At 46.8% G+C, this 12,719-nt stretch overlaps 1 protein-coding gene across 1 annotated transcript in view; it reads right to left on the bottom strand.

Annotated features, from left to right (window-relative positions):
* The window catches only part of DSTYK (dual serine/threonine and tyrosine protein kinase), a 99,169-nt gene that overhangs the window by 48,944 nt on the left and 37,506 nt on the right, over positions 1–12,719 (bottom strand). Inside the window, exon 2 of the mRNA XM_038748767.1 lies at positions 5,610–5,998. Within this exon, the coding sequence (XP_038604695.1) occupies positions 5,610–5,998 (389 nt within the window). The remainder of the gene's footprint in view (positions 1–5,609; positions 5,999–12,719) is intronic.

The raw sequence follows: 12,719 nt of genomic DNA, 5'->3' as shown, positions 1-12,719 counted from the left end.
TGCGTTTTGCTGACCAGACGGATCCGCCCACGGCAGTGCTTGACAGCAGGCCCTGAGGGTTGGAAGCGGAGTCTGGAAATGACTGACCCCCTTAAACGCTCTATTGGAAGAGCAGGCCGGACTAGCCTGCCACAGTCCGCCTCGCTGACTGGCAGGCGGCACCCGAACTGGCCGTTCCCACCTCAGGTCCAACCAGATCGGTCTCAGCTTTCATGGAAACCGGGCTGCTCGTCAGTTGGGGAGAGGAGATTTGGGGGTGCTCAGGGAAGGATGTGGACTGGCTGGGGTTGGAGGTGGTCCCCTAATCCCACCCCCAGTCCAGAGGACAATAGGGTTGGTGTGCAATCACTCATAACAATAGGGACCACCTAGAATGGGGCTAGAAGTCAGAAAGTCATGGGTTCTAATTCTGGCTCTGACCTTGGGCAAGTCACTTTACTTCTCTGTGCCTCAGTTCCCTCATCCGTAAAATGGGGATTAAGACTGTGAGCCCTGTGTGGGATATGGACTGTGTCCAACCCGATTATCTTGTATCTACCCCAGTGCTTAGAACAGTGCCTGGCACACAGTAAGTGCTTAACAAAAGCCATAATTATTATTATAAATTAATGGGGTGGATATAAGCAAATCAGGTTGGACACAGTCCCTGTCCCATGTGGGGCTCCTGGCCTCAATCCTCATTTTACAGGTAACAATAATAATAATAATAGTAGTTTACTAGGTGCCAAGCACTATTCTAAGCACTGGGGTAGATACAAAGTAGCAGGTTGGACACAGTCCCTGTCCCACTTGGGGTTCTCAATCTTAATTCCCATTTTACAGATGAAGGAATTGAGGCCCAGGGAAGTGAAGTGACTTTCCCAAGGTCACGCAGCAGATAGGTGGCAGAGCCGGGATTAGAACCCATGACCTTCTGACTCTCAGGCCCGTGCTCTATCCACTATGTCATGCTGGAGGAGGGAAAGAGAAGCAGGAAACTCTCCTTCAGAGTCTGTCCACTTACCCGCCCCCCAAAATCTTTTCTGCACAGAGGCCAAGAATTCAAGAACTGGAAGGAATTCTGAGGAAACCATCAAGTCCAACTCCTGCTTCCAGGTAGAGAAAAGTCCAAATTATGCAGGATAGGCAGGAGTTTATTTTTTTCTTCGAAATTCCCCCAAGAAGGAGACCACATCACCTCTCCTGGACATATTTCAGTGTTTTAGTTCCCTGATGGTGAAGAAGTTCTTCCTGAAGCCAGCCAAAATCTCTCCTGCTCGAGTTTCAACCCATTTCCTCTTGTACAGTCCTCAGTGGACATCATAAACAAGTGGTCATTACCCTCTTAATATATATTACCCTTTATATATAAGAGCGGAAATAGACAGTGAAAATAGTTGACACCCAAGGCTGAGCTGGACAAACTAAACTCCAAACTGAACTAAACTAATTTCCAATGCCTCCGGAATGGGGGACATTTTTTTCAGGTCACTGCATGGTGGCAGCAGACTACATTATAAAATTTGTAATATCAGGATGCATTAGCTTTGAAAACCTAAAGTGTTATTGACTCTGATTTACAAAAAAATTGATAAAACCGGGTCTGGGGAAATCCTAGGGTGTGAAAGGTAAGAAGAGGCTTGAGATATACTTAAACCGTGGTGAATTCTGAACAGAGTTGTAGAGGAAAAAAAACTCTCCAAATAGAGGACTGAACCATTACAACATTGTAGGTGCTAAATACATGCTCTTGATTGACTGAATGTAATATTTCATTCACAAAGTCAACGTGATTTGGTGTTGGGACAGAGGTATAACATAGAGGAGTCAGTGAATGATTCTTTTATGATACTCTGCTCTGATCCTTATTGTAACGGTTCTAGCCACTACATATTGACTGTTTCAAGTCAATCCTTAGTCTTGCTTCTCTCCCACCCCATTCCCTTAACTCTTCCACCTACGACCTACTTTCTTTCCTTTGGTCATTTTCATCTCTATTCTCTGGAAGTTCTACAGTTTCCAATGTTCTTAAAATGCAGAGGGGAGCACCATTGCTTAGAAGAGAGACCACGGCCCCGGAAGTCAAGGGATCTGGGTTCTAGTCCCAGCTTCCACCACTTTTCTCCTGTGTGACCTTGGGCAAGTCTCTTAAATTATCTGTGCTTCAGTTACCTCATGTGTAAAATGGGGATACAGACTGTGAGCCCTATGTGGGACAGGGCCTGTCTCTAGAACAGTGCTTTGCACATAGTAAGCGCTTAATAAATGCCATCATTAACCTGATGATCTTGTATCTATCCCAACATTCTGTACAGTGCCTGGCGCTCAGTAAGTCCTTAATACCATAAAAAAGAAATGCAGTAGCCCAAACTGGCCATAATAGGCTAATAAGGATCAGAGCAGAGTATCCCAGTAGGACCACTCACAGACTCTTCTATGTTAAGGCTCCTGTTTCAACCCAATGCTATGTTGGTTTTGTTAATGCCAATATTACAGTCAATCAATCAAAAGCATTTATTGAACACCAACTGGGTACAGAACACAGTATTACGTTCTTGGAAGAGTACAATAAAATAGGTAGATATAAGCCCAGCCCTCAAGGAGCTTACAATTTAGTTGGGGAAGATAGAGGAGGCTGAAATAATTTGCAGAGAAGAGGAAGGACAAAAGTGGATCTGAAGAAGAGTGAATGTTTAAGTAACAGAGGATGAAGAAAGACACTTCATCCTCTTAATTAAGCGTTTAATACCTTAAAAAAAATACTGAGCCTCAGTCCCTGAGGGGTGACTCCCTTTTGGGATGAGCGTCACAAAAGGGAACAAAAATCCTTGGCAGGCTTTTCCAGGCCTATAGAGAGATTTCCAGTTGAGCTAATGGAGTTGGCCCGATACCATGAGTCTCTGCCACTAAAATGGCAGCCAAACTGTCTGTAGGGTGGGGATTCCTGATGAGGAATGGAAGTTGAGGCAGGGGAGCAAGACACGAACTGCAGAGAAGCTGCCTGGTTTGACACACAGCTCTGAATCAGCTGGGGCTTATCGGACCCGAGGCAATCCGGATCCTGAAAGGAAGTCAGATACCGACTTTGGTTTCCATAGCTGCATGGAAACAGCAGTCACAACTACAGAGACCCGGGGGTGAGACCAGAGATCCCTAGAGCTCCAGATCCCAAAGATCGGGAGATCTCCTAGATGGCCAATTTCTCCATCCCTGGAAAAACTGAGCAGAACAGGTTCACTTTCAGCCCCTCAGGGACCGAAGCTCAGTTTTTTTGTACTTGTACAATCCCCAAATGCTAATATAAGTGGACCAACCAACTCAAATCAAATGGCATGGCCTAGTGGAAAGAGAACCCAGGCCAGGTATTCAGAGGACCTGGAGACTAATCCCAGCTCCACCACTCGGCTTCTGTGTGTCCTGGGGCAAGTCACTTGAGAAGCAGCATGGCTTAGTGGCAAGAGCCCGGGCTTGGGAGCCAAGGGTCGTGAGTTCTAATCCTGGCTCCACCTCTTGTCAGCTGTGTGACTTTGGGTGAGTCATTTAACTTCTCTGTGCCTCAGTTACCTCATCTGTAAAATGGGGATTAAGACTGTGAGCCCCAACGTGGGACATGGGCTGGGTCCAACTCCATTGGCTTGTATCTACTCCAGTGCTTAGTACAGTGCCTGGCAAAGAGTAAGTGCTTAACTAATACCATGAAAAAAAAACATTAAAAGAAGTTTCAGATTTCCACCAAGAAACCCAAGAGGAATCAGCTTCCCACATTTCTCCTGGTCTAACCAACACCCTGCTCTATATTCCCTAACCAATTCAGCCAGTCAGTCAGTCAACTGTATTAACTTAGCACTGTATACTAAGAAGCAGCTGGAGAAGCAGCGTGGCTCAGTGGAAAGAGTACAGACTTTGGAGTCAGAAGTCATGGGTTCAAATCCTGGCTCCACCAATTGTCAGCTGTGTGACCTTGGGCAGGTCACCTCACTTCTCTGGGCCTCAGTTACCTCATCTGTAAAATGGGGATTAAGACTGTGAGCCCCCCGTGGGACAACCTGATCACCTTGTAACCTCTCCAGCGCTTAGAACAGTGCTTTGCACATAGTAAGCGCTTAATAAATGCCATTATAATTATTATTATTATTATAAGTGCTTGGGAGAGTACCATGTACCAATGTAACAGAAACATTCCCGATCCACGACAATCTTCTTGTCCCTCCACAGAAGGAGCTTCTCACCACTAGGCCAGGAAGGGACAGGAATCCCTTCCATGAATCACTTCCATGCCAAATGAACCTCCGAACCTAATAATTATGGAACTTGTTATGTGCTTACTATATGCCAGGCAGTGATCCAAGCACTGGGGTAGATACAAGTTAATAAGGTTGACACAGTCAATGTCCCACATGGGGCTTACACGCTTAACCCCCATTTTACAGATGAGGTAACTGCTTCTCAGAACTTCTGAAACTTTTTATGGGTACGATGGAGTCAGCTGGTCTTCAGCTTTCCCTTTTGGAGGGAATCTATCTTAGGTCAGGGTCCGGCAGAAGAAAGCAACTGCTGCTTCTAGGATGCCTGGTTCTCCAGCATCCTTGGCCTTTACCCTGGAGGCCGTCACAGTGAGGCAGCCTCAACCTCTCCCCAACCCTGTACAAGACACTTCTAAAATCCACACTCCCAGCCCTAGAGAAGGGAGTGCGCCATTCACTATGATACTGGTAGTCTGAGCCCAAGGAAGAACCAGCAACTACAGTGCACTTCCTGTCTCCTAATAATAATACTAATAATGGTACTTGTAAAATGCTTACTTTGTGCCAAGCACTGTACTAAGTGCCGGGGTAAATTTCAGATAAGTCCCTGCCCGACATGGAGCCCCCTCTAGACTGTGAGCCCATTGTTGGGTAGGGACCATCTCTATATGTTACCGACTTGTACTTCCCAAACGCTTAGTACAGTGCTCTGCTCACAGTAAAGGCTCAATAAATACAATTGAATGAATGAATGAAGCAACTGGGAGTAGGATTCTATCTCTATTTTATGGGTAATAATAATAATGGTGGCTTTTGTTAAGCACTAAATATGTGCCAAGCACTGTTCTAAGCACTGGGGGGGGGATATAAGGTAATCAGGTTGTCCCATGTGGGGCTCAAAGTCTTCATCCCCATTTTACAGATGAGGTAACTGAGGCCCAGAGAAGTTAAATGACTTGCCCAAAGTCACACAGCAGACAAGCGGCAGAGCAGGGATTAGAACCCATGACCTCTGACTTCCAAGCCCGTGCTCTTTCGACTGAGCCACGCTGCTTCCCTTTTTACAGATGAGTTAACTGAGGTCCAGAGAAGTTCAATGACTTGCCCAAGGACACACAGCAGACAGGTGGCAGAGCCGGATTAGAGCCCAGGTGCTTCTCCTGGTCTAACCATCACCCTGCCCCGTATTGCCTTTCCTTCCCAAGTCTTCTTGTCCCTCGGCAGACTTTCCAGGAGCTCTTCACCGCAAGGCGAGGAAGGGCCTGCGATCCCTTCCACAGATCCCTTCCATGCTAAATGACGTTCCAAGGAAAGCCCTCAGGCCCACCATGGGCCAAGCCACGAACCTCCCCCTTGGGGCCTGTGGGAGTGGAGACGGGGAGGTACCTGTAACAGGGGGTGGTGCATGGTCACCTCCAGTTCTGCCAGGAGGAGGGCTGGGTCCTCATTGTCCTCGTGAACCTCCAGATCCTCCTCGGGGATGGTCTCCCATTTGCCCTGGTGAGCGGCCAGCGCTTGCACCAGCTCGTACTGCCCGGGCAGCGCCAGGCTGACCCGCATCTGGTTCCCGTGGGTGAAGCGGAGGCGCCGCCGCTTGCAGGTCTCCTCGTTGGTCATCTTGGTGGTGGGCAACACCCGCTCCCCCAGGAGCAGGTTGAGCAGCTGGCCTTTGGCACTGCAGTCTTGCCCAAGGAGAAGGATGCAGGGGAGACAAGTCACGCTCAGCTGCAGGTATTCCTCTTCATGGGGAGGGAAGGAAATGCAGCTCAACTGCCCTGGGAGAGGAGAGTCAGAGACAGAGAGAGAGAGGAGGAGAGAAGAGTTGGGGGGCAAAGAGAAGGGGGAAAGGAGAGGGAGGGTAAGGAAAAGAGGGGGAGAGGAGGACAAGGGAAGAGGGAGAGAAGGGGAAAAGGGGGGAGGGAGGGAGAGAGAGAGGGAGAGAGACAGAGACATCCAATTAGAAAGCTAGCATACAAAAAAGCCAATCCACCAGGGTTCTTAGCCAAAGGGAACTTCAGGACAGAGGCCCGTACATAGTCTGGTGCCTTGAACTTCCTTGAAGCAGCGTGGCTCGGCGGAAAGAGCCCGGGCTTGGGAGTCAGAGGTCATGGGTTCTAATCCCAACTCCACCACTTGTCAGCTGTGTGACTTTGGGCATGTCACTTGACTTCTCTGTGCCTCAGTTCCCTCATCTGTAAAATGGGGATTAAGACTGTGAGCCCCATGTGGGACAATCTGCTTACCTTGTATCCCCCCAGTGCTTAGAACAGTGCTTTGCACATTGTAAGTGCTTAACAAATACCATCATTATTATCTTTCTCCAGAAGCCCTGGGAAAGATCACGGTTTTTAATCCAAAGCATGGTGGTGATCCCTTCCTACCATCTGCCCCAACTTGAATGGGAATTCTGGGGAGGGGAAAGGCCCACAGAGGTTTCCAGGTACAGACGCAAGTCACCCGTCCCATCCCCCAGAGCTCACCAACCAGGGTTTGGGAAGATGAGATAGCTCAGGAACTGCTTCAGGCAAAACATTCCTAGCAGAAAGTGGAGGCTTGGGACAGATGAGGCCTAAAGCTGTTTTTTTTACAAACGAACATTTTGTCCAAGACATTTTCTTTTTTGACTCTCCAACCTAGCCTGGATTTGGATAGCCAACGTTCAGATAATCAGCTTCCCTCGGGACTTATCCACTCCTGGGTACACACACAGTTGTGCTTAGGCCGTTATTTCCCATCCACAGCTAAAAAGATTATATACTATTTAATATACTATTAAATATACTATTTTCATGCTGACATGATGAAGGGTTATGAGTATTTCACCACAACTCTCATAGGCTCGCACAGCCTTCCAAGTCCACTGATCGCGACTAGGCCAGTGATGTCCGTTATAACGGCCAGCCGACCTGACAGGAGATCGGATGCAATCCCATCAGGGTCCAATCTTTCGCCGGGAAAGAACTATGCCCAGACTGGTCCAAACTTTTCAAGACACATCCTCTGACCTAAGCCCTTTCTTCTCTCTTCCTCCTCCAAAAGAAAGGGCAAGTTGGTGCCTCTGAAAAGCACTCAAATCCAGAAGTGAAACTACGTTCCAAGATTCTCCGAAACTCACTGCTGTGGGTAGGTTTGCTGTTCCGATGGTTCTCGACTGTCAGCAGACTGCAGGCAGTTCCTGGGAAAACCCAACTCTTCCTGCCTTCCCTTAGCAAGTCTTCAAAATCCAGCCCTGATTGGGGGCAGCCTGCCCTTCTGGGCCCCTTCACCCACCTAAACTGAGATTCCTGGGTGGCACTGCCTGGAAAGGTGCTCCATTCATTCTTTCAGTCAGACATTCAGTCATATTTATTGAACTCCTTCTGGCTGCGACCTGCAATGCCAAAGCTAAAAGTTGCTGGGGAAAAAATTTGCTCCCTCTGCATTGGGCTAACCATCAGGAAAAGCCAGGTTGGACTAAAAGAGAGTCGCATATTAGGAAGAATTGGCTTTTGGCTGGGAAAGGGGGAAGTCGCATCCCCCTTTTAGACTGTGAGCCCCCCTTTTAGACTGTGAGCCCACTGTTGGGTAGGGACTGTCTCTATATGTTGCCAACTTGTACTTCCCAAGCGCTTAGTACAGTGCTCTGCACACAGTAAGCGCTCAATAAATACGATTGATGATGATGATGATTCCCAGAGGGTAGAGTCCTGAAAAATCTCCCCGACATAGCTTGGCTCTTCTATCCATCCTGAAGGAGTCCTGAAGGCCTAAGTTTTTCAGGTGTATGACCTTGGGCAAGTCACTTCACTTCTCTGGACCTCAGTTACCTCAACTGTAAAACAGGGATTGAGAGTGTGAGCTCTGTGTGGGACAGGGACTGTGTCTAACCTGATTAGCTTGTATCTACCACAGTGCTTAAAATAGTGCTTGACATATAGTAAGCACTCAACAAATAACATCATTATACCATTATTATCATGGAGACACCACCCCAGGATGAATTGGGTGTTGAGGAGATGCTCATGTCGAGGACGACAGCGGGATAAAACTACCTCATGTGAGCGTTATGCAGAGAGGAACCCCAATCTCATATGGTCAGAAGCCTGGCTTTGCTTGTTTTTGTTTTTTAATGGTATTTGTTAAGCACTTTCTATGTGCCAGGCACTATCCTAAACGCTGGGGTAGATACAAGCTAATCAGGTTGGACAATGTCCATGTCCCACATGGAGCTCACAATTTTAATCCCCATTTCACAGGTGAGGTAACTATAAGGCAGAAAGAAGTTAAGTGTCTTGTCCAAGGTCACACAGCAGACAAGTGGTGGAGCCGGGATTAGAACCTGGTCCTTCTGACTTTGCTTTCTCACACTCCTTTGGCATCTTCCAATGCAAGCTTTCCTCTACTCCCAAACGTCCCTCATCGTTAAACTACCTGCAGAACCAGTGTGGGCTAGAGGAAAGAGCACACGCCTGGGAGTCAGAGGACCTGGGTTCTAATGCCAGCTCTGCCACCTGCCTGCTTTGTAATCTTGGGAGAGTTACATGGCTTCCTTGTGCCTCAGTTTCCTCACCTGTAAAATGGGAATTCAATACCTATTCCCCTTCTTAGACTGTGGGCCCCATATAATAACAATAATAATGGCATTTATTAAGTGCTTACTATGTGTAAAGTACTGTTCTAAGCGCCGGGGAGGTTACAAGGTGATCAGGTTGTCCCACGGGGGGCTCACAGTCTTAATCCCCATTTTGCAGATGAGGTAACTGAGGCGCAGAGAAGTGAAGTGACTTGCCCAAAGTCACACAGCTGACAATTGGTGGAGCCGGGATTTGAACCCATGACCTCTGACTCTAAAGCCCGTGTTCTTTCCAATGAGCCACGCTGTGCTTAATTTAAGAGAAGCAGTGTGGTCTAGTGTATAGAGCATGGGCCTCAGAATTGGGAGGAGGACTTGGGTTCTAATCCTGGCTCTGCCGCTTGTCTGCTGGGCGATCTTGGGCAAGTCACTTCACTTCTCTGTGAATCATCTAGGCACTTCAATCTGCGACCTTTGGACACTTGATATTTGCCCCAACCCCACAGAACTTATGTACATATCTTTAAATGATGCATTGCAATTTACTTATTTATTCATATTAATATCTGCTTCCCCCTCTAGACTGTAACTTCATCCTGGGAAGGAAATGTGTCTGCTAATTCTGTTGTAATGTGCTCTCCCAAGCATTAAGTACAGTGCTCACCACATAGCAAGTGCTCAATAAATATGACTGATTGATCCTCTGTGCCTCAGTTACTTCATCTGCAAAATGGAGATTAATATTGGGAGCCCCATGTGGGACAAGGACTGTATCCAACGTGATTAGCTTGTATCAACCCCAGCCTTTAGTAGAGTCCCTGGCACAGAGTATGCATTTAACAAATGCCATTTTTTTTAAAAAAGGCAGTGAACAGCGTATCTCTTCTCTCTGACAATGCCAGTGCCTAGAATAGAGTAAGCACTTAATAATTACCATAAAAAACCAAACTAATACCACAATTATTTATTATTAGTCACTCATCATGCCCCAGCCATCCATCCATACACAAGCAAACAATGAAAATAGCGAACAAAACTCATGCTAAGCCACCACTGCTGGAGAGAAGTGGAAAGCCTCAAAAGCTGAGTAAGCCACGGATCAGAACCTGTAAAAAGAAACTCACAACCCGTACGGTCCCATCCCCTACTGCTCTTGTCCAGGGGAAGGAGCAAAAGGATCATCATCATCATCATCAATTGTATTTATTGAGCGCTTACTATGTGCAGAGCACTGTACTGAGCGCTTGGGAAGTACAAATTGGCAACATATAGAGACAGTCCCTACCCAACAGTGGGCTCACAGTCTAAAAGGGGGAGACAGAGAAGAAAACCAAACATACTAACAAAATAAAATAAATAGAATAGATATGTACAAGTAAAATAAATAAATAAATACATAAATAAATAGAGTAATAAATATGTACAAACATATATACATATATACAGGATGTAGTGGACCTGAAAAATCCACTGCCAAGTCCCCCTCTTGGGGGGGTGTCCCTTCCCGTGTCTGATAGAAAAACACAAACCTTCTCTAAACAAACCCTGGGATATGTGGGAGAGGCCTGGAATGGCCAAAGGAAGAGAGAAGGGGATCGCACTGATCTCATTCATCTCAAAGAGTCAGAAATGGGAAGGCTGCCAGAGTTTAAAACCCAAAAGGGAGTCGGATGATTTTTCCTTTTTGTTAATGAGATTCGATTAGCGTTTCCTGTGTGTCAAGCCCCGTTCTAGGCACTGGGGTAAATACAAGCTAATCACTTTGGACACATTCCATCTGGGGCTCATAATCCTAAACCCATTTTACAGATGGGGTAACTGCGGCGCAGAGAACTAAAGTGACATGCTGAAGGTCAGACACCATACAAAGGGTGGAGCTGGGGTAAGAACCCAGGTCCTCTAACTCCCGGGCCCAGGCTCTTTCCACTAGGCCATGCTGCTTCCCAATGGGCAGGGATCGATTTCTAAATCCAATTTACAGAGAGCCGGCCCTTTCCATTCTTCTCCTTTGGCCTTCATTTTGATTATTCGGGGTCTGTGAGAGGAGCGGGAACTCAAACCATCTTTGCTCCTTGGCAACTGCTCGGATGAAAGATTAAGTATGTTGCCAACTTATACTTCCCAAGCGCTTTGTACAGTGCTCTGCACACAGTCAGCGCTCAATAAATACGATTGAATGCATGAATAAATAGTAGAGGAGGAGGTGGAAATTACCAATGAAAAATAAAAGTTTGGGGCCTCCCAGTAGATTTCAAATATCCGGGCTCTCCCTGACTACTCAACTGCTGACTGTAACGGTGAAGTGGTCGGATGACTTTCATTCATTCATTCAATTGTATTTCTGAGCGCTTACTGTGTGCAGAGCACTGGACTAAGCGCTTGGGAAGTACAACTTGACTTATTGTGCCAGACACCAGGCTTGGGTGAATGGGGCTCTAAGCTTGTGGGCAGGGAATAGACTGTGAGCCTGCTGTTGGGTAGGGACCATCTCTATGTGCTGCCAACTTGGCCTTCCCAAGCGCTTAGTACAGTGATCTGCACACAGTAAGCGCTCAATAAATACGATTGAAGGAAGGAAGGAGGGAAGGGAACATGTCTGACGACTTTGTTGTACTGAACTCTCCCAAGCGCTTAGTTCATTCATTCATTCATTCAATCATATTTATTGAGCACTTACTGTGTGCAGAGCACTGTACTAAGCGCTTGGAAACTACAATACAGCAATAGAGACAGTCCTTATCCACAACGGGCTTACAGTCTGGGGGGGAGCACTAGTACAGTGCTCTGCACACAGCAAACGCTCAATAAATATCATTGAGATGCTGATGATGATACCTCAAGCAGCAGGTGAATGACAGCGGGGGGAACAAAAACCCGCTCCTGAAGGAGAGAGGGAAAGAGGGAGGGCTTCCAAGTTAATCGCATTAATTGGCTAATTAATTAATACCACAGCATCTGCTCATGGTGCAGCCAGAAGGTAGCAACAGCAGGGCTTCTTAATTCTCTAGTTCCCACAGACTGCTTCAAAGAATACTCTCTTCCCACACTTCCAGACCCTCACTGGCCCTTTGGGCGTTCCGCATTCCGCTTTGAAGTACGGTTTTGTTGTACTCTTCCAGTGACGCCTGTTGCAGAGCACTTCCAAAGAACTCAAACCACTTCCATGGTTATTTTCATTTCCCCATTCCAAATCCTAAGAGTTAGATGATTCTGGGGGGACTGAAGGATAGCGGAGGCTTAGGGATGCAGTGCGGCCAAGGGGAAAGAGCAGGGGGCACCTGGGTTCTTACCCGACTCCGCCAGTTGCCTGCTGTGTGACCTTGGACAAGTCACTTCAGTTCTCTATGACTCAATTTCCTCAGTTACAAAATGGGGATTCAATATCTATCCTCCCTCCCACACGGACTGTGAGCCCCATGCGGGACAGGGACTGTGTTTGACCAGACTGTCTTGCAGCTACCCTGGCACTTGGAACAGTGTTTGACATACAGGAAATGCTTATCCAATACCATAAAAAAAGGGTTAGGGGAACTTCAGATTCACTACACAGTCAGTGATTAGCAAAACTGGTCAGAATCTAGAAATGCTTTAGTTCAGCTTTCCACTTTTCTTCCCAACTTCCCTGCTGGCCACGACAGTGTAAAAAGAACATCTGAGCTTCAGATGGTTCCTAGTTGCTCATCCCTGATTAACACATATTAAGCCCCCTTTATCCTCTCCTCCTCATTCATTCATTTAATCGTATTTATTGAGCACTTACTGTGTGCAGAGCACTGTACTAAGTGCTTGTTCTACCTCCTTCCCCTCCCCACAGCACTTGTATATATTTGTACAGATTTATTACTCTATTTTACTTGTACATATTTACTATTCTATTTATTTTGTTAATGATCTGCATATAGCTTTCATTCTATTTGTTCTGATGATTTTGACACCTGTCTACA

This window comes from Tachyglossus aculeatus, chromosome 7 (genome assembly GCF_015852505.1).
Source record: "Tachyglossus aculeatus isolate mTacAcu1 chromosome 7, mTacAcu1.pri, whole genome shotgun sequence".
NCBI classification, from domain to species: Eukaryota; Metazoa; Chordata; class Mammalia; order Monotremata; family Tachyglossidae; genus Tachyglossus; species Tachyglossus aculeatus.
The sequence above is the reverse complement of the archived record's forward strand: the minus strand, read 5'-3'. Positions and strand labels throughout refer to the sequence as shown.